The 22,039-nt window shown below is 44.9% G+C and overlaps 2 protein-coding genes across 2 annotated transcripts in view; one reads left to right on the top strand and one right to left on the bottom strand.

Moving 5' to 3' along the window:
- Positions 1 to 1,886: 1,886 nt before the first annotated feature.
- On the bottom strand, positions 1,887 to 11,481 carry Cby1 (chibby family member 1, beta catenin antagonist). The gene is made up of 5 exons (XM_051189400.1): positions 11,380 to 11,481; positions 8,899 to 9,010; positions 3,256 to 3,361; positions 3,056 to 3,174; positions 1,887 to 2,008 (listed from the first exon to the last, which is right to left on the bottom strand). Exons 2-5 carry the CDS (start codon positions 8,974 to 8,976, stop codon positions 1,928 to 1,930), a joined length of 384 nt encoding a protein of 127 aa, XP_051045357.1. The 5' UTR covers positions 8,977 to 9,010; positions 11,380 to 11,481; the 3' UTR covers positions 1,887 to 1,927.
- A 432-nt stretch (positions 11,482 to 11,913) lies between these two features.
- The window catches only part of Fam227a (family with sequence similarity 227 member A), a 51,506-nt gene continuing 41,380 nt past the window's right edge, over positions 11,914 to 22,039 (top strand). Inside the window, exons 1-2 of the mRNA XM_051189402.1 lie at positions 11,914 to 11,967; positions 20,374 to 20,597. Coding sequence (XP_051045359.1) covers positions 20,456 to 20,597 — 142 coding nt within the window. The 5' untranslated portion in view covers positions 11,914 to 11,967; positions 20,374 to 20,455. The remainder of the gene's footprint in view (positions 11,968 to 20,373; positions 20,598 to 22,039) is intronic.

Below are 22,039 nucleotides of genomic sequence, written 5' to 3'. Positions count from 1 at the left end.
GCCTGGTCTACAGAGCGAGTTCCACGACAGGCTCCAAAGCAATACAGAGAAACCCTGCCTCGAAAAAATAAATAAATAAACAAATAATGGTGGCTTTAGTACTCAGGAGGTAAGAGGTAGGTGGATCTCTATAAGTTGGGGTGTTAGTCTGGTCTATATATGGAGCTCTAGGACAGCCAGGATTACTAAAGAGATTCCATCTCAAAACCAAAAATGACATGACTCTGGGCAGGAGGTGGGGATGAATAGTTTTCCTAAGGGAAATAGGACTTGATGTGAAGACTGTTTTGTTTCTAGACATTTTTGTTAACAAGGGTTATCCTTGGTCCCTTTCCACAGCCACAACTGTCAAAAAAGCCTGGTGAGTCCCACATGCAAGTCCCATGTACACTGACTTCAGCTCTTCTTTCTTCACCTCACTGTGTGTGGGAACAGCCTAGTCCCTTCATCCTGTTATTCCCACACAAACGGGGCGATGGCAGCCTTCTGCTCAAAATCCTTCACTGCACAGGCTCTGAGACCCTGGTGGTGGCAAGGGGAGTCACATCATTGAGCCATCTAAGTGTACTCTGTTGTGGAAAAGTATTTTAACTAGGCAAAGGTGTAATTACATCTGTGGAATATTACTTCATCTGTGTAAAGGTATGTTACTTTTGTTTATGCTGTATTCAATTATGTAAATGTTTGTTTATTTATATAAACATTTGTTTCACCTTGCCTGCCTGCAACTGATTGGTCTAAATAAAAAGCTGAATGGCTAATAGCTAGGCAGGAGAAAGGATAGGTAGGGCTGGTGGGCAGAGAGAACAAATAAGAGAAGAAATCAAGGCTCAAGATAGAAAGGGGAGAGAACAAGGGACATGCCAGGGGCAAGAAGCTAGGCAGACAGAAGCCAGCCAGACACAGAGAAGCAGTGAGAGTAAGACATACAACGTAAAAAAGTAATAAGCCCCAAGGCAAAAAGGTAGATAAAGAGAATCAGGTTAATTTAAGTTAAAAGAACTAGCCTAAGCTGGGCATTGGTGGCACATGCTTTTAATCCCAGCACTCAGGAGGCAGAGGCAGCAGATCTCTGTGAGACCAGCCTGATCTACAAGAGCTAGTTCCAGGACAGTCTCCAAAGCCACAGAGGCCCTGTCTTGAAATAACAACAACAACAACAACAACAAAGAGCTAGCCTAAATTAATAAGTCTGTGTCATGATTGGGAGCTGAAAATTCTTTTGGTGGAGTACACAACTCATATACAAAAACTTAGAAACCAGGCTCTGCTTACCTTGGGGAGCCCACACTAGTTTTTTTTTTTGTTTGTTTGTTTTTTGTTTTTTGTTTTCATTTACCTATTTTGCTACACAGAGATTATTAAACACCATTTAATAAAAAATAAAAATAATCAAAACAGGAAAGCCAAGTAAATTACAACGTGCTATGGAAGTCGGGAACTTGCTGCTGGGAAGCTGATGTCGGAAGAGGCTGTGGACTTGGGGATGAGGGTTCTTCATTGGGGGCAGAGAGCCCAGAGTCACTTACTGTGCACCCTCACATGAAGTGTTCTCTGGAACTAGCGCCAAACCCCAGACACTAGTGTTAAGAGGTGGACTGTCAACTGTCTGAACATGGTGACTCTGAGACATGGATAGTTGTATGCTGTCACCTGCAGACAGCAACCAAAGGCTGTTTTCTAGACCTTCCTGGGGTTTGTTTTAGACTGACACCCTGGGTGATGTGTCTGTGGTGCCTCGTAAGCTAAGGCCCTGGCTTGGAACCTTGGTTTCTTTCATCTTCCCTATCCCCAAGTCCAAGGGAGCTAGGATCTGTTAATGCTCTCTCCTAGGGCAAGTCTATTTGACTAAACACCAAAGGGCTCTGCCACCTCCTCCTCCCGACAGTGGGCCTTTCTGATAACCTAGGGAGTGTGCACAGGTGCTTCACTTCCTCCTGCGGCTGATGATCTTCAGTTCATCCAGTTCTTTGTCCTTTAAGTGGGACTCAGCAGTGGTCTCTGAAAGCTGGAAGGTAAGCATCAGATTGTTACAAAAGGCAGCTATGTCCAGGCTTGCACAGCCACTCTGCCCCAAGGAAAGGCCTGCCATTCCTCACCCAGCTGGCCTCTTCAACAGGCAAGCCTTGGCAGTCAAAAGAATTACTCATAATCCCAGCCCTTAGCATTTTCATCATTTACAACTGTCTGCCATGCTGTGCGTGAAGGATGAAAAGGACAGATACCAGCACTCTACAGGTAGGGGATTATAAGTCACTTTGAGTTGTATAGCACATATAATGGCACTTAGGGAACAGTGCCGTAAACAAAACAAAACAAACAAACAAAACAAAAACAAAACAAAAAAAAAAAACAGGGGAATGGGATGCTCTAAAAATGTTCCTTGCCCCTGAGGATCATTGAACAAGCTTTACAGCAGATGGAAGCTGACATTGAAATGAGGACAGAGGTCGGGCGGGCAGTCTCTACTCCAGAGTAAGTGTGTGGCTTGTATTAGCTCCACGGAGTAAGTGCCACTCTGATGCCAGCTGTCTTGCTGGAGATGAAGTCAAACAGCAATTAGGCAGTGGGGCAAAGACACTTTGAGTTGGCTCCATCATGCCATGCACGTGCACCTCCAGGCCCAGAAGACACAGAGACTGACACTGACTGGGTATGTGCACTCAGCAGGTCTGCACTGGACACTGATACAGTTTGAGCAGATACCCACCCCCCACCGGAGATGCCTTCATCCTAACCTCCATCCCTGCCACTATCCTGGGGCGTTCAGCTCACACACTGCTTCACTGGAGATCTCTCCACTGTAGAGACATCTTCTTCAGTGCCAATGCCAGCCTCTGCTTAGACGGAAGGACAGCCTTCCACAGGCTCAGGGACTGTGGGTATTGTTACACATCCCTGCTCCAGCCTTTGGTGACAAGGTTGGCATTTATATTTGTGTTTGGATACACAGGAAATGTATTTGGCAAATGAGTCCTGGGAAAATCAGTTGGGTTGTTTGACTCAAGGGAGGGATTCCTTGAAGGGGAAACCTAGGCTGGGTTGCCTTCCTCACCATGTCCAGTAGGATGTCCACTTTGAGCCGCAAGAGATTGTTCTCTTCTTCCAACTGCTGGTTCCGTTTGCGCAGGCGCTGAGTCTCCCTCCGATCCACGCCCCCACTAATCACTGTGTCTAGAGGAAGTACAGAGCAGGAATGGAAAGGGGATTCCTTCCACCATCCTGATAGACAGAGCAGCAGGAAGGTCCACTCACCTGCTACCCACTGGCCATTTTCAAACTTCAGGTTTTGCCCTGCCAGGTTCATGGTAGGAGTTCCATAGTCAAGGCCCAGCTCCAATTCCCGCGTTGACCGATCTAACTGTGATAAGACACTAGGATGGCTCAGAAAGCCACAGAACAAGAGCTCACATCCCAGCTTCCCCCACTAGTTCTAAACCCAACAAAACATGTCTATCCTGTTTTGAGATAGGGTTTCACTATATAGCCCTGGCTGTCCTGGTACTATGTAGACCAGGCTGGCCTCAAACTCAAAGAGATTCACCTGCTTCTGCCTCAAGATTACTGAGATTGGAGTATACTGCCACACCTGTCAATATCTGAAATACTTTAAAAGGCTAGACTATCAAATTGTATATAGCAAACATTTAAAGTAGAGGCTAGGAAAATTGCCCGGTGGGTAAGAGTGCTTGCTGTGCAAACAACTGACCTAGTTTGAGTTCCCAGTACACACATAAAAAGCCAGGTGTGCCCACATGTGTCTATAAGTTCCAGTGCTGTGTGTCCCTGTGGCAGTAGATGGGAGACAGGAGGCTTAGTGGGGTTTGCTCATCACTAGCCTATGTGAAAAATGGCAAGTTCCAGGTTCAGAATGAGACTGCCTCAAGGGAATAAGGCAGAGAGTGGTTAATGTCCCCTTCTGGCTTTTGTGATGAGCACTGGACCCACCCACCTGATTTAAACTATAAGAGGGAAGAAATGTTGTTTTACGCTTTGGATGTTCCAGAAAGGCTATATAGGCTGTAATTTGTTTTTTATTTTATTTTATTTTATTTTATTTTATTTTATTTTTTTTTTTTTTTTTTTTTTTTGAGACAGGGGTTCTCTGTGGCTTTGGAGGCTGTCCTGGAACTAGCTCTTATAGACCAGGCTGGTCTCGAACTCACAGAGATCTGCCTGCCTCTGCCTCCTGAGTGCTGGGATTAAAGGCATGTACCATTAACACCCGGCTTGGGCTGTAATTTGTAAATTCAAATTTTCATATCTACTTTACAGTTCAAAGAATCCATTGTACAGTTTTTTTGAGTTGTTTTGGTTTTTCCAGACAGGGTTTATTTGTAGCCTTGAAGCCTGTTCTGGACTTCACACTATAGACCAAGCTGGCCTTGAACTCACAGAGATCCTCTTACCTTTGCCTCCCAGGTGCTGGGATTAAAGATGTGCACCACCACAGCTTAGCTCGCCACTGTACATTTTTATATGTGTAATGATACTTGGTTTTAATTCATTTTCCCCTATCACTGTGTGTTTATAATAAGGAAACTTAGTTATGAAGAAGCATGCAGTTCCTGCTAGGGCTTGTTTAATGTATGACTGTCTAATTTCTGTATTCATTGACAGAACTCGTCAAATATTCCCTAAATCAGGCCTGGCTCCCGAGCATTCAGAGATGAGTATGATCAGCTCTTCTGGAGGAATAGCTTCTGCCCCTGTGAGGGAGACATGAGCAGCTCAAGAAACAGGTCCAGGCAGTGTGCGCATGCACACACACACACACACACCCGGAGCATACATAACACAAATCATACACACACACCCAGAGTACACACACACACACACACACACACACACACACACACACAGCACCCAGAGCATACATACGAAAAAACACATATACCGAGCATACACCCCCCCACACACCGAGTATACACACCCAGAGCATACATACACAACCACAAACAACACCCAGAATACATACACCCCCCCACACACAGAGTATACACACCCAGAGCATACATACACAACCACAAACAACACCCAGAATACATACACCCCCCACACACACAGAGAGCATACACCCCACACACACAGAGTATACACACCCAGAGCATACACACACAACTACATACAACACCCAGAATACACACACACACAGAGCATACACATACAAATCATACACACACACATTCTGAGCATACACATACACACACACCGCCGAGAGCATACATACGAAAAAACACACATATACACACAGAGCACCCCCCCCACACACACACACACAGAGCATACACACACAAAGAGAGGGAAGGAGTCCTTCAAGTGAAATGTCTGTTGCTCAATTGGGACTTGATTATCTATTTAAAGTCACAACTTTGTTTCCACACTGGTCTCCTCATAAGTTATCTGTGTACTGCTTGCTTATTTGTTTATTTATTTATTTATTTATTTATTTATTTATGCTATTAGGGCTTGAATATTCTAAGCAAGTACTCTACCAGTGAGCTATATCCCTTGCTGTGTGTGTGTGTGTGTGTGTGTGTGTGTGTGTGTGTGTACAGGAGTGTCCATGTATGTGGAGGTACGTGTGTACATGTGTGGAGGCCAGAGCACAACCTTGGGTGTCATTTCTCAGGTACTATCCACATTTAAAAAAAATATCAGGCCAGGCATGGTGACATGTATCTTTAATCCCAGCACTCATGAGACAGAGGCAGATGGACCTCTGTGAGTTTGAGGCCAGCCTAGAGAGAACTTGTCTCAACTCTACTCCCCCACAAAAATAAAGAAACTGGCATACAGGGTATTAGCTATCATATGGCATTTTCAAAAGTGTGTAGTTGATTCTCTTCTCCCTCCCTCTTTGTATTTTTCTGATAACTGTCCTCCACTCCAGTCTCTTTCCCCCTCCCTCTGCCTTTTTTCAGCGCCTATGTAGAGAGAAGTTCTCTCTGAAGCTGAAAGACGGCGAGTCCCAAGGGTACTCTTGTCCTCAGCCCCATGGTGTCTTCCTGTGCCCCAACCCCATTTACATGACATCATGCCCAGCATTTTAAAATTTATTATATTTCTAAAAATACATTTATTTGTTTTATTGTGTTTTGTCAGCATGTGTGTATGTGCACCATGTGCTTGGTGCCTATGGAGGTCAGAAGTGGGCATTAAGTCCCTGGACCTGGAGTTATGGATGGCTGTGAAGCAACAAGTGGGTGCTGGGACTCAGACCTGGGTCCTCAGCAAGAGCAACAAGTGCTCTTAACCCCTGAGCTGTCTCTCCAGCCCCTGCCCAGCTTTTAAAATGTTGATTCTGGAGACTGAACTTAGGTTCTCACATTTTCTCAACAGAGCCATCTCTCCATTTCCCTGAGTACCCCTTTAAAAAATGCTATAAATTTTGAGAGGGTCTTATTGAGGTGCCCAGGCAGGCCTTGATCTTGTAATCCTATTTCAGCCTCAAGCATCTGGAATTACAGGCCACAACCCCCTCTTCTTATTTCATACCCAGCACCCCAGAGAAGGCCTCATACACAGAGCTCTCAATTAGCTGTCATGAAATGGATAAGGAGGGAAGATGACCCTGGGCAGGCAGAGTGACATGCATACAGGAGGCTCTTGTACAATTGGGTGGCTGAAGCAAAAGGTGTACAGAGGACAAGGCCATATGGCAACTTATGTGCCTTTCTCAAGGCCTGGGCCACTGTCCTGTAATAACAAGCTGCTATTAAGTTCCCTGGACTCCGTATACCACAATGTTTTGTTTTGTGTTTCCTTGTTACAGCATTTGTCTGCGAGGCTCCAAAAAACTGCAGGGATGATGGGCTTTGAGTCACACTCAGAGACAATTTTTTAGTTTTTGAGACAGGGTTTCTCTGTGGAGCCCTGCCTGCCTTGGAACTCCCTCTGTAGACCAGGCTGCCCTCAAACTCAGAGGTCCACCTGCCTCTACTGGTGCTGGGGTTAAAGGCACTCACCACCATCACAGACTGAAGTTCTGAGACAGACTTTTTTATGAGCATGTCCTCAGGACAGGAGCTGTCTCAGGAAGATCAGCAGGTGCTTTTGCATGCTGATGTCAGGAGGGAGGCTCAACACCCACCACATGGAAACCTAGGATCCTAGAATGTTTAGCCCTGGCCTAAGCAGGGCTGCCATTGTGACTTTAACTGGGGACTAGAGGCAACGGACTCAAAGACTTCAGAGTTGAGGTTATCCTTGCTGCCTTATCCACTGACCCGTGAAGGATTTGCTAATCTGCACAATCTGTCATGTGGGAAAAGAACACAGAAACCAGGGTCATCTCTTGGTATGTAAGAGCAAGCATTATCATTCAAAATTAAGATAGACATGAATGTGGTGGTATAGTAAGCTGTCTTTTCTCCTTTTTTGGGGGGGGGGTCAAACCACCCAGCTCCCAAATAAACATACATGGAGACTTATTCTTAGTTATGACTTCCCACCTTAATGTGACTTGTTGCTAGACAGCTTTTAACTTAAATGATTCCATCTACCTTTTCCCTCTGGGTTTTATCTTTCTCTTTTCTAAATCTTTCAGTCTTACTCCATGGCTGGCTGGGTGGCTGCATGGCTGGGTGCCTGACCCCTCCTCTCCTTGTTCTGTTACTCTCTTCCTCATTTCTCTTCTACTTATTCTCTCTGCCTGCCAGTCCCGCCTATCCTTTCTTCTGCCTCACTACTGGCCGTTCAACTGTTTATTAGACCATCAGGTCTTTTAGACAGACAAAGAAACACTGCTTCACAGAGTTAAACAAATGCAGTATAAACAAAAGTCATATACCTTAAAATAGTATTCCCCAACATGGGGGAATGCAATAGTCTCAAATGTATTTGGGCCACCTCTTTTGGAACTGTTATTATCCTCTCAAATGTCACTAAATGGTGGCAAGTCGGCATCTTCTGTGACTTCTTCAAAAATAAACTTGACCCCTTAAAAATTTTTTTTTTTTTTTTTGTTTTGTGGCAGGGTGTGGGGTTGTACACCATTAATCCCAGCACTTAGAAGGCAGAGACAGGCATATCTAAGTCTGAGGCCACCGTGGTCTACAAAGACAGGTCCAGGACAGCCAGGACTACGCAGAGAGAATCTGTTCCCAAAACAGCAACAAAAGATTTGTTTTTATTTTATGTATATGAGTGTTCTACAAGCATGTAAGTCTGTGAACCTTGTAAATGCAGTGCCTTGTAAATGTAGGTCAGAAGAGGGCATTGGGTCCCCTATAACTGGAGTTATAGATGGTTGTGAACTGCCATGTGGGTTCTGGGAACTCAACCCAGGTCCTCCACAAGAGCAACAAATGTCCCTAATGACTGAGCCATCTCTCAAGCCCCTGAAATTCTTCTCTGTTTTTGGAAACAGGGCCTCTCCCTGTAGCTTTGGGTAACCTCTCTATATGTAGGGCAGGCTGGCCTCAAACTCACAGAGGTCCACCTGCTTCTGTCTCCTGAGTACTGAGATTAAAGGTATACCACTATACCCAGCTTGAATTTGATCTTTAAACCTGACTGAAATTAATTCTTGGACAAATTTTGGAACTAAAATGTAAGTCAGACTGGACATCATCACCTGGGACCAAAATCAGAATGAGGCTTGGCTGTCTTAGTGGGTTCTTTTTTCTTTTTTGAGACATGGTCTGTCTGTATAATAGCCCTGACTGTCCTGGAACTCCCTTTGTAGACCAGGATAGCCTCAGACTCGCAGAGATCCACCTGCTTCTGCCTCCTGAGTGCTGGGATAAAAAAGTATGCACTACCTCTGCCTGGCTATTGGTGGGTTCTTGAATAAACTCTGATAGTAATTCCCACACATGAATCCAAACTTGATGCCCTCCCACAGTGTTGTGTCTTCACCCAGACACCACTTGTGACACCCCAATCTCCACTCACAGAATGCAGATTGGAGAGAGAGGCAGACTTCCGAGGAGGGGTCTTCTTTGGGCTGAATATACTCCCAAAGAGAGGCATTCCTGACTTGAGGAAACACCAGCACTTCCTTCTCCTAGGGTCAAACAGATCAGAGACTTTATTTCATTGTTGTCAAATCGTAAAGACATTTTAGCCATTGACAATTACCAATCCGGGCAATATCTACTAGGAAGAGTTGTCCTTTTAGACAGAACAGCAAAGGGAGGCCTGAGGTCCTACAAGTCCTGGTAGGAGCTCCCAGGCTTTGGATACCTCCTATGTGCCAGGCACTATGCTAAAGCCTTTGCATAATCTCCTTTAATTCACAATTACCCCTTGACAAGCTCCTCCTAGTCACCCCATTTGGTTGGTGACATCTAGAAAGCTAAGGTCTTCAGTGGCAACAGGCATTTGAACCAAAGTTTGTGTGGTTTCACAGTTATATTAACCTTAGGCAAGCCTGGCCCAGGTTGGCCTCACCAGCATTACAGTGTGGACCAAGGAAATTAGATTTCTTTCCCCATAAGCCAGTAAGAACAGTGCTAGGAACACTAACTTCTACATATCAGCCATTCTAAAGCCAAGAAGCTATAGTCTGGGTATTTCATTCCCAGACTCACAGCAGTGTGGATCTCTTGGTCCATGTGTCAAGTCACATGTCCTGTTAATGAGAGGGAAGGTGCCTCAAGAAAAGGAGAGAGCAGAACATGGTGGAGCTGACAAATGACACCATTACAGCTGCTTTAGTCACGACTTCTGGGTTTCTCTGTGTAACTGCCAGGCTGTCCTGGAACCCAGAGACCTGCCTGGGTCTGCCTCCCAAGTGCTGGGCTGAAAGGCGTGCACCACCACTTGGCATCTTTTTAATTTAAATATAACAAATAAAGAGAAGTTTTAAAACCACAAGGGCCTCATGGTAGTTTTTTTAAATTATGTGTTTATGTGCTGTATGCTATGCTTGTGTGTTATGTGTGTGCAGAGACAGAGTCCAGAAGAGGACACTAGGTCTGGTGCCCTATCACTTTGTCATATTCCCTTTAAAAAGTCTCTCACTGAACCTGGAGCTAGACTGGTGGCCAGCAAGTCCAAGCACTCCTTCCTGTGTCTCCAACAGTGCTAGAATTACAGCTGTTAAAGTCTGTATCAGGCATTTTACTGGGATGTTGGTGATTTGAATTCAGGTCTTCATACTTGTACAGCAAGCACTCATATTCACTGAGCTTTTTCACCAGTCCCCTTCACAAAATTTTAACACACACACACACACACACACACACACACACACACACACACACACCCTTCTAGATCACAGCATAGGGCATCTCAGCACCCTGCTGCAAGACTCTCTGGATGACTTTACAATCAACTGGCTGAGATCCTAGGGTGGTTCTTTTGTTTTGTTTTTCAAGATAGGGCTTCTTTACACTGAGGCTGAGTCAAACACCCATTCTTGAGACATTTCTACCATAATATTAAAATTGAACACACTGGCTAAATAAAGTTGAAATTAAAAAGAAAAGGAAAAGACGTGTTTCTTTGTATAACAGCCCTGGCTATTCTGGAACTCACTCTGTAGACCATGCTGGCCTCGAACTCACAGAGATCCACCTGCCTTTGATTAGACACCTTTAATCCTAGGGTTCTTTAGTGAAGCTTTTTCATAGGGAGGACTCAGGATCAAGAAATTTAGGGGGACATTCCTGCTTTTCAACCAACACCAATGCTCATTCATCCTCAGTGGAATCTCAGTATTTTATTCCCCAAGGGCCTCAACTACTTTATTTGCCGTTATTGTTTTGATGTGTATGGGTGTTTTGCCTGCATGTAAGTCTGCATACCACGTGCCTGGGGTCCTCAGATTTCTGAAACTGGAGTTAGTGGCGGCTGTGAGCTGGGAAGGGAATTGGAATTCTCTGCAATAGCAACTAGTACTCTTAAACGTGGAGCCATCTCTCCAGCCCTCGAGTCCCTTACTTATAACCAAGAATAATAACAGAACCCAGCTGTGAGAAGTCCTTTCGTGTTTACAAGTTGTTGGCACATTATGCTCATCATAACCCTGGGTAGCAGATCAAGCTGTGCCCTCTCAGGAAACTGCTTACTGTGCTAAGCTTTAGTTCGCATCAGGCTATAAAATGCATTATCTTTACCCCGACAAGAAAGTAAAGGAAGCATCTTTGGTTTTCACTCGATTCTCAATGAAAAAAAGTGTTTCGAAAGATCTAAGAGCCAACTTTAACTCTGCAGGTGTGTCTGCAGGCGCACGGGCCACAGAACCATGGGAATTCGGTACCGGTTAGAAGACACCCTTCAAGTGATGGGTCAAAACACCGAGGCAAGATGCGCCGCGGAGCACGCTAACACCCGGCCTGCCCACCATCCTCTCCAGTGGTACCGGGTGTCCTACCCACCTCCCATCCACCACGGTCGGCCCGAAATTTCTCATACTGTTCCCAGATGTACCTGGTGCGTCTGCGAAGCCAGAGTCCAGAGCTATCTGCTAGCCTTCTGCAAGGATCCGCCCACGCCGCGTCAACCGCCGCGACTGCGATTGGCGGGCGCCGGGCTCCCATCGCGCACATGCGCAGCTGCTATGGCCTCTACCACCGAGGACGGAGGTGGTGTCACCTCTCAGACGAGTCTCCGCGGAGCAGCTGGGCCCCCGAGGGTTCACGAAGCGAGGAAGGCCTTGAGAAAGTATTCTGGAGTTTCTCATGCGCTAAGCGGCATAGGCAAGGAAAGGAGTGACCCCTTAAACATGTTGGTCTGGCCCCCGGGTAGCGGCATCGTCGCCATGGTAACCGTGTGTGCCCCACCGCGCTGGCTCAGGGCTGCATTGTTGTGGAAAAGGCGTGTGTAGTGTGACCCGGGCTGGACTCACAGTAGCAAAATGGCCCCGTCTCTGGCTCCGCTGCCCCGGCCACAAAGCAAAGCGCGCCCCCTCCCAGTGATTTGGGGGCCACGGATGCCGCGGTCATCCAGAGCTTGGTCGGGTCACTGGACTGAGGTGAAACCCGCCCTGAGGCTTTGGGATTCCGCCGAAGCTCTCAGGTAAGACAGGAATAAACGGAAGACCTGCGGGCCTGCCTTCTTTCGGGCCTGCCTTCTCGTGACTATGAGCAAGGGGAACTGAGGTCCAGGAAGGTCAGTTGCCCAGTTTGCCCAGTAAACAAAGGGCGGAGAACGGGAGAATCCCCTCCAGAATTCCACGGCGTGTACTGTGTTTGAAAGACCTGCAGAGTATACACCTTTACGCTCCCACCCAGGAAAGGCGACACCCCAAATCACTCACAAGAAGTGGTCTTGATGCAAATAGCATGAGGACCTCAAGGGTCCTTTTATAGGATTTACATCAAAGCTAACAAGGCCAGTTTCAAAGCTAGCCTGTTATTTTCACTAGGCCTAAAAGCAAGGTCATGGGACAGTTCAAAACTTGGATGGTTAGTAAGGTTTCCTAGGTTACAGAGATTTCATAGAGTACATAGTTTTTTACAAGGCAGGATTGTTTAGCGCACCTGCAAGGTTAGGGGGTTTTCTTTCTCTAGGACCAGCGGGCTCAGTGGCCTTATCTTTAAGATAATGGGGGCTCAGTGGCCTTATCTTTAAGATAATGGGGGCAGGGAGAATGTACTCTCCTGTCAGGGAGTTATCTGTATCTATTGGCAGAGACACTTGTTCTTTCTGGTTTTCCCTTCTTGCCATGAGTCCCGTCTCTTTTAGTTATTTTCTTTGTAGACAGGATGACCCATAGCAATTTTCAGACTGTTGTTGAGGATAACAACATTCCTCAGAAACTAGGTGGTTATGAATAATAATAATAATTTCCAGAAACCAGTCTATTTCATGTGTTTTCTTTTTCCTGAGTTTTGCATGCAGCTAGGGTGATTTTTTAAATACATGCTGGTGGATATTTTTAAATTTCTAACTTTTAGTGGTCATTAGAGAGGCTGTATTTTCATTCTTTCATGTTCTGTTTGGTAAATGAAGAAATGGGCCACCCAAGAGATGTTTCCTTGCAGCCTAGTGGGTGCACTAGGTGTTATCCCAGCCTTAAGGGATAGGACCAATTCGCCTGTCTGCAAACAGTTTTCCTCCACCTTTGCCACACACTGCTTTAGAAGAGAAGAGTTTCACGTTCAAAATTAAACATCTAGCTTAGCACTCACTGGTTCACCAGAAACATAAAGCAGACCACATCTGTAATTTGCAGCTTTTTGGTGTTGTACCCTGAGCCATGTGCACTCTGATCCCACATTTTACCGATAAGCTATACCTAAAGCAAAGCACCTTCTTTATTTTATTTATTTATTTATTTATTTATTTTTGAGATATGATCTCACTGGGTAGCCCAGGGTGCCCTGGAGTTCTCAACTCATCCTGTCCCTAAACATTTTTCCGTTTTAGCATTTTGGATTTGACCCTGGGTCTCACTATGTAGTTTTGGCTGGTCTCCAAATCCTCCTGTCTCTGTCTCCAGAGTGCTGGGATTGAAGATTAGTGCTACTACACCTGACCCTATGCTGTTAAAAGTAAAATCAAAACAGATTAACTTGACTACAGTTTTATTTTTTAACTCGGCTTGTCCAAAATATGCTTAAATATAAATATTTTAAAGTTTACCTTGCTTTGTTTTTTTTTTTTTAATTTTAAAATAAAATTTACCTTCTTTAGTCCTATGAACCAAATTTAAGAACTTTGTTTTCATGTGTGGCTAATGGCTACCAGGATGGGCAATATCCATGGAGCCTTCCCCTAACCTTGTGCATTTTCTTCCCATCTTTAGCCAAGTAACTCCTGCTTTTCCTTCTGCACCTTGACCTCTGTAAATAGGTCAGAACAAACTGTTGAAGCACTTGAGAGGCAGAGGCAGGGATCTCTATGAGTTGGAGGCCAGCCTGGTTTAAATAGCAAGTGCCAGGCTGGCCAGGGCTACATAGTGAGACCCTGTCTCAAAAGAAACTAAACAAACCACACTTTGTCATCTCTGTGAACCACCTTTGGAAGCAGGAGTGATTAATTCATTGTTATTGCATGACTTTTATAAATAATAATTTATAGTTATGCACTTATTTTAGTTTTACAATTCTACACCAATAGTCAGCCCCACTAAAGTTACATAAATCTAGTCTGGCCTAGCTCACTATGTCATGCCCAGTTGGAGTACACTTGCTGGTCTGTGGGAGGTCTTTAGTAAATAGTCATTGCATGGCTGAAACTTGACAGTGAACCCAAGTCTGACTCCACAGTCTGCTTTCTACATGCTATCAAATATTAACTTTAGGAGGATATTCAAATCCCATCTGCCAGAATGCTGGGAGGGGAAAGGTTTCTCATGTCCCACTCATCCACCTCAGCCCCTGTCACAGTGCTTGCCATAGAGCAGCTTTCTATGAAGCTGGCTCTCCCTCTTAGAGCAAAAACAGTAAAGCCTTACTGTGCTCCTGAGCATACATATGAAAGACCCGCAGAGCGTGGACCTTCACGCTCTGACTCAGGAAAGGTGACACTCCAAATCACTCATGAGAAGCAGTCTTGATGTAAAATACAAGAGGACTTTATTCTAAGTGCACTGGGGTTCACAGTCATACGCCACGCAGGGGTAGAGGGCTGAGGACCTCGAGGGCAGAACTGAGACCTTTTATAGGGTTTATAACAAAGCCCACACACCAAACCAATCATCCCAAAGTGTCAAGATCCCATGTGGTTTGGGCCAATCAATTTAAACCAATTTTTGTTTTTCTATAGCTGTATTGGTGTGGGCTCCTGGGTGGAGTGATAATTGGTAGTTAGGATTTGGGGCAGGGGTTTCGCAGGCAATTTACTAAAGTTAGATATGCAGCTGGTCAACTCATCTCCTGTCATCCTTATTCAGCCAGAAAGCAAGGCCTTGGGACAGTTTAAAACTTGAGTGGTTATGTCTTTTTGAATAAGATGGCCCATAACAATTTCCAGAAACCAGACTGTTGTTGAGAATAACAACATTCCTCAGAAACTAGGTGGTTATGAATAATAATAACAATTCCCAGAAACCAGTCATCATGACGGGGCTATTTCACGTGTTCCTTTTTTCCTGAGCTTTGCATGTAGCTAGGGTGATTTTTAAATATATGTTGGTGGATATTTTTAAACTTTTAATTTTCAGTGGTCATTGGAGAGTTAGGCTGTATTTTCATCCTTTCACATACCCTTAAATGGTATGAGGAAGATTTCAGCCCAGAGCACTGTGTGTATTTTAAACATTCCTCTTTAGAAAAACACTACTCAGTTCTCATATTAGGCATGAATAATAGAATTAGGCTAAAGCTGGAAGCTTCTGACAGAGTTATCTGCACCCAGCTTCTCAGAGAACATAGTGTAATTTTCTAGCCATTGGGGGAATGGGTAAGGGGACAATGAGAAGCCCTAAAATGCACCTGCCTCCTCTTATCTCTCCCTGCTTGGCCTGTGAGACTAAAGACTAGGAACAGAGGGCAAGAAACAGTACTGACCTGGGCCTGGGCCAGTCTTTCCTTCCATTCGATGGACCTTGGCAGGGGGATGGAATGGTGTGGAGGGATCCCTGCAACCAACAAAGCCAGCAGAGTCATGATCAGAGGGAGATAAGGTAATTCTGTTCAGCCGGACTCACTAGCTGGTGTTGGTTCAAACTTTGAGAGTCTGACTCTGAGTAGTTTATTTTAGGCATGTTTGAACACAGCACAAATAGTAAAAAGAAGTTTCCTGGTGATAATTAACTCAATCCCATGTGCACAACAAAACTTAAGATAGGGCATCAAAACTCTTTGTAAAGTACAAGTGCTGTTTTCCATAAAGATGGGTTCCTTAGATAACCAAGAAAAAGTTCAAGATAAACAAGTATGGTGAGGGTATGGAGGAGGTAGCACTAGAGATTGACTGAGACAGACTAGCTCAAGATAAGTGTCTGCCGATCAGTGTGACCTGGCCACAGAGATAGTGCAGAGGTCATCAGGCTGTCAGTGCTGTCTGGTTGGGAAAACAGGTTGTACATCTCTCCCTTTGAAGAGATAGCCCTGTGTGCTTAACCTTCCTGGTTTCTCTAGTGCTTATGTGTGAGCACAAGGACCTACATGCCTCCTACAGAGCAGTCTGTGACAGACTTCTTCTAAAAGAAACCAAGTATTGGATGATTACTCTAATCCTAGTGATTACCCCTGGAGTAATTCTGCTAATAGAGAAAGACATAGAAGTAAGTTATCCAGTTCAGATTTTATTTTTTTGAGACAAGAGTTGATGAGGTAACCAAAGCTGGCTTTGAACTCTTGATCCTGCCTGAGTCCCAACTACTATCTTGTTGGGGTTTTAGACAAGTGCCACCATAGCCAGCTGCCAATTTCATATATTAAGTGCTGTAACAGATGAAAGTAGATACGAAAGAGTCATGGTTCTGGTGGCCTGGGATAATTCCAGGTCTTTCTAAAGATGGTGCATCACTGGTGCAAAGACGTGGGGGCATTAACAGCATGGCGTGACCTGGCCAGCTAGATGGCTCAGCAGCTACTGTGCTCATCACACAAGCTGGAACACATGTGGAGGAGGAAACAGACTGCAGGAGGTTGTCTTCTGATCTCCACATGTTCCCTGTTGGTGTGTATCCCTGCCCCCATTAATGAAGAAATTTTAAAAAGAACATACCATGATAGGGAAGCAGGGAGAAGCCTTTGGGCCAGGCCTCTGGGATGTAGAGCTGGGAGAAGAGTAGAGAGGGAGACCGAATAGTGGGAACAGGGTGCAGGAAGGAGTGTGGTAAAGGAGACCTGGGCTAGTTTCTCCATGACCCTAGCTCTCTCCTTTTGTTCTGAATGAGCTGCTTGAGGACAACAACAACAAAAGAACTTTTAAAAAATCATAAGAAGCAAAGCTAAAAGTTCCTGTCATGGGTGTGGGGAGGGGTAGGCACCCTCATATTAAGAGAATGTGTATAGAGCCAGGCAGTGGTGGCACACGCCTTTAATCCCAGCACTCAGGAGGCAGAGTCAGGCAGATCTCTGTGAGTTCAAGGCCAGCATGGTCTACAGAGCAAATTCCAGGGCAGCCTGGGGCTACACAGAGAGACCCTGTCTGGAAAAACAAAACAAGAAAAGCACAGGGCTGAGGATAGAGCTCAGTGGTGGGGAGCTAGCTTAGATGCCTGAAGCTCTAGGTTAAATACTTACCATGGAGGTGGGGATGGCTGGGCGTTCACTTGGTGGGCACAGTGCTTATTGTGCAGACATGAGGACCTGAGTCTGGCTCCTCCAAATCCATGGAAATCGGGTCTTGGTGTCCAGGAATGGAATTGTGTGAAGAGATTTCTGAGTGCTTGTGAGAACTCTCCAAGAATACAGTCCTGTTTCCTCAGTCTTTTCAAAACAGAATTGTTCTTGGAAGTGTTTTTGTGCTTCTCCCAGGTGTAGTGGATAGGAATGTGTTTCTTCAGATTTCTCATATTGCTTGCTGGTGTTGTTTGGTTATGCCTCTGAAAGACCTACAGAGGGTGTGGACCCTCACGCCCGGACTCAGGAAAGGCGGCTCCCCCAAATCACTCACGAGAAGGGGTCTTGATGCAAAAGCATGAGGTCTTTTATATTCCAGTGCACTGGGGTTCACAGCCATACTCCACATGGAGTAGAGGACTGGGAACCCTGGGTACACGGTTTAGACAGCTTTTATAGGGTTACAACAAAGCCCGCGCATCATAAACCAATCATCATAAACCAATCATCTCATAGCATCCAGTGCGGACCAATCAATTTGAACTATCCAAGCCCAAGCTTAGCCCAGGAAGTCTGCTTTCCATAGGGCTTCTGGGTGGTGTGACAAGGCTCATTTCCTGTGTTCATTCATTCACAGGTGCTGTCGTAAACAGCCAAGCATGTGACCTTTTGCCTACTCACTGCTAGGGGGCAGAGTTTAGGGAGAGTTAGGCTAAATTTTTCCATCCTTACATCTCTATGGAGAAACATGTTTTTGCCATGTGCAGCTTATCCTAGAGATTCTACACTGCTTGAACTCATGAGAACTTTAGTCCTATGTGACCTTTCTTAACCCTGAGTATAAATTGTTGAAGGGTCTGAATAAAGCTGGCTATTGCATTAGGCTTTTGTCTGCCTCATTTATCAGCTCCATTCTCCTAGGTCCCACTACTTCTAGAGTGATAACACACCTCTAAAATCAGTTCTAGCAGGTTCAGGCTAGGAGATCCCAAGGCTTATTATAGGTCAGCCACTCTAGCTGACTCTAGCTGAAATGGATAGTGAGAAACTCTGTTTCATAGAACATGGTAGAAAATTGATTGACAACATCCTCTGGCCTTCACATGTACTAATGAAAGACCCACAGAGAGTGGACCTTCACGCTCTGACTCAGGAAAGGCAACACTCCAAATCACTCACGAGAAGCGGTCTTGATGCAAAATGCAAGAGGACTTGTTTATTCCAAGTGCACTGGGGTCCACAGTCTTATGCCACGCAGGGGTAGAGGACTGAGAACCTCGAGGGCAGAACTGAGACAGTTTTTAGAGGGTTTATAACAAAGCCCACACATAGGTCACTGGGGCGAGGGTTTCACAAGCAGTTTACTAAGTCAGATTAGCAGTTAGTCAGCTCATTTTCTGTTATCTTACTAGGCCAGGATTATGTAATCAAGGGCCTGTCTGTCTAAGCAGCAAGGAGTGTGACCTCGCCTGTTTACTGGCAGAGGACAGGGTCTGGAATTTGAGGTTTTTAGGGTTTGTTAGATAGTATTTCTAAACTTCTAGCTTCCTGGGTCATTGGAGATTTAGGCTGTATTTTCCATCCTTTCCCTACATGGGTATATGCACAAGCACACATGTACACATACAAGCACATACATAAGCACAGGCACACACAGAGAGAAGTACTTAAGCCTAAAATTACTGTTAAAAATGAGCTTCTTGCTTCCTATCCTAAGGTGCAGGCTCAGCCAGAAATCCACCATGCACTGGAGAGGGAGTACAATGCCTTCAGTACCAGGAACTGCCACAGCTAGTCCCCTGCCAGGCTCCCTCTTGAAGGTCTCTGTGGCCAGGTGGGGCCAGAGTCTCAATAAGTGCATGCAGAAGGAGTGAAAGATTGATAGGTTAAAGTAGCATTTTAAAAATATTTTATTTTTAGTCAGGTAGCAGTGACCCCTCAGAGCAGATCTCTGAGTTTGAGGCCAGCCTGGTCTACAGAGCAAGTTCCAGGACAACCAGGGATATATAGAGAGACCCTGTCTCAAAAACAAAACATAACAAAAAAGATTTTGTATATCCTTAGAATTTGAAGATTAAGACAAATATATATCTGTCAGCTGAATTTTCTTAAAGATTGACTTTTTTTTTTTTTTTTTTAAATGTGTGTGGGCATATGCAGATGTGAGAGGAGGCCAGCAGAGGCCGTCAAATCACTGGAGTTAGGTCCCTGAGAGCTGCCCAGCCTATGTGCAAGGACCCAAGGATAGGTTTTCTGTAAGAGCAGCAAACCCCTGAGCCATTTTCCCAGCCCTCTGCTATTTGTTTGTTTGGTTTGACTTTTTATTTTAAATTAGATTTACTTAGTCACTGTGACTGGGGATGTGTGTGCCACAGTGCACATATAAAGACCAAAAACAACTTGTGGGAGTCGGTCCTTTCCTTGTACTATGTGAATCCCAGGAGTCAAGTTCAGATCCCCTTTTCCTACTGAGTCATTTTGCCAGCCCCTGCCTGGTGGCTTTGACAATTGTTTAAGAATAATATTTGTGTTTTAAGGGCTTTGTCATGTCCATATTCTGCTATTGCACTTCACTGCTTGGAAAACTTCTGTAGTGTTTTGATACTACTTATTTTATTTCTATTACCTTGGTGGTCTTCCGTGTCCAAGCCTGTAGCCACCCCCACTCCCAGCCCCCAGCTAGGACTTTACAAATAGGAGCCACCAATTTAAACAACACTTTACTGCCACTGCTCAGAGCAGGTAATGATGTGGCCACCAGTTCATTTTTTTAAAGATTCATTTATTTATCATGTATATAGTGTTCTGCTTGCATGTGCCTCCTGCACCCAGAAGAGGGCACAAAATCTCATTACAGATGGTTGTGAGCCACCATTTGGTTGCTGGGAATTGAACTCAGGACCTCTGGAAGAGCAGGCAGTTCTCTTAACCACTGAACCATCTCTCCAGCCTCCCCATATGTATATATTTTTTAAAATGGCAATTTTGAAGATTACTTTGGTAACATAAACCATATGTAAAGAATATGGTTATTGCAAGGGAGACAACTGTATAAAACAGATAACTTTGAATAAATATTTTGCATCAGTTTGGGGGAGAAAAAAAGGACTTTCTGACCAAAACACTTTCTTCCTGCTAATGAATTGATTGTGTGTTACACGCCTTATCATACCCTCTCAGCAGGCTGTTGTGTGGGGTTTCCCCTTTTTGTTTTATAAGATGGTTTTATGCCATTTTATCCCAGCAGGCTGACTGAATAAAGAACAAGGTTGGAGTGGGAAAAGAGAGGGAAACTTTTTGTTTGCCAATTTACAAGAAGTTGGACAATGGCATCTGTCAAGAAGATGGACATCATCAATGTCACCGCCTTGCCAATGATAGCAGTGGACGAGCGCCTGGTGGTCTCTGTCAATGCACGGAAAATACTGGAGAGTGCTTTGAGGAAGCAGTTGCAAGACCATCCACCCAGTATCCTTCTAATGCAGTCACACCAAGTACATCTAACTGAGCCTTACTACTGAGCTAAGGTCCATGTATGTTACCTGTTAGCCCACTCTACATACCATGGTAATATTCTCTTAAGTCCTATGTAGCCTCTAAAGGGATGTGATGTTTTGAAGGGTTGGTTGGTTTTTTTGTTTGTTTGTTTGTTTGTTTTGTTTATTTGTTTTTGTTTTTTTTTCTTTTCGAGACAGGTTTTCTTTGTGTAGCTTTGTAGACCAGGCTGGCCTCAAACTCACAGAGATCCACCTGCCTCTGCCCCCCAAGTGCTGGGATTAAAGGTGTGTGTCTCCATCGCCTGGCTTTGAAGGGTTGTTTAACTTGATGTTTAATATATGTATTTGGTTTTTTGAGACGGAGTTTCTCTGTGTAATAGTCCTGACTGTTCTGGAACTCTCCTTGCAGAGCAGGCTGGCCTAGAACTCAGAGAGATCTGCCTACTGGGATTAAAAGTGTGTGCCAACATCTCCTGGCTGAAATTTGTTTTTTAAGCAGAAGGAACTCAAAAGAAAGATGCCTAAGTCATATCTGTTGAAAGAGGAAAAAAGAGCTGGGTGGTGGTGGCGCACACCTTTAATCCCAGCACTCTGGAGGCAGTGGCAGGTGGATCTCTTTGAGTTCAAGGCCAGCCTGGTCTGCAGAGCTAGTTCCAAAACAGGTTCCAAAGCAAGACAGAGAAACCCTGTCTCAAAAAAAAAAAAAAAAAGGAAAACAGTTTTTTTTTTTTTTTTTGCTCCCCTTACTTCTCCCTTTCAAAGAAATAGGACTATGGACATAATAGACATCAACTAAGAAGTCAGGAGCTAGCCCTCTGTTCCCAGAGAGGTGAGCTCACTACCCAAATTGTTCATTTCCTCTGGTTGACCTCCCCTCCCCTCACCTGATAGCCCTCCTACTCAGGCTCTGTCTGTCTGCCCCTCTGGTATGACCCAGGCTCTCTACCTGTCACTGCCCTCTCCCTGGTCCAGCCTTCACTAATCCTCATCTTTTCACTAAAGTGTATCCCTGCATCACAAAGCCCTATCTCAGAGTCCATCCAGCAAATAGTCCTCTTGAGTTATAAATAACCTCAGGCTTTAAGCCTTGCTACCACCAGGAAAGCTACATCATCCACTCTGTCTCTCTCACTTTCCATAGTCCTCTCCCAAACCCTTCTCAAGACACCGGCTAGTGTGATCCCATCTGAATTTCACAGGGTCTTACTTCCTTGAGTCTCTTCCCAATGCCCTTCTTAATCCCACACTCAACTTGGCCTTGTCTGTGTCACGTGTCCCTCTTGGTGCCTTCACTTTCCAAGTGCCTTCCTAATGGTAAGAACACTTGAAGGTAATGGAAGGGAGAGCAAGCCTGCTTTAATGGGGAAGGAATGGACCCACAGGATTATGAGGCTTACTGTGTCCTGGGAGACC

Source organism: Phodopus roborovskii, unplaced genomic scaffold, assembly GCF_943737965.1.
Source record: "Phodopus roborovskii unplaced genomic scaffold, PHOROB, whole genome shotgun sequence".
Lineage (NCBI taxonomy): Eukaryota > Metazoa > Chordata > Mammalia > Rodentia > Cricetidae > Phodopus > Phodopus roborovskii.
Note: the sequence above shows the minus strand (reverse complement) of the source record. Positions and strands in the feature narration are given on the sequence as shown.

Bases quoted from the DNA above. Each gene is read 5' to 3' on its own strand.
- Cby1 (XM_051189400.1), bottom strand. From the start codon at position 8,976: ATGCCTCTCTTTGGGAGTATATTCAGCCCAAAGAAGACCCCTCCTCGG. The intron at 3,175-3,255 runs GTGAGTGGACCT...TACTTCCTCTAG, and splicing joins AAATGGCCAGTGGGTAGCAG to ACACAGTGATTAGTGGGGGC. The intron at 2,009-3,055 runs GTGAGGAAGGCA...CTTACCTTCCAG, and splicing joins TGGACATCCTACTGGACATG to CTTTCAGAGACCACTGCTGA.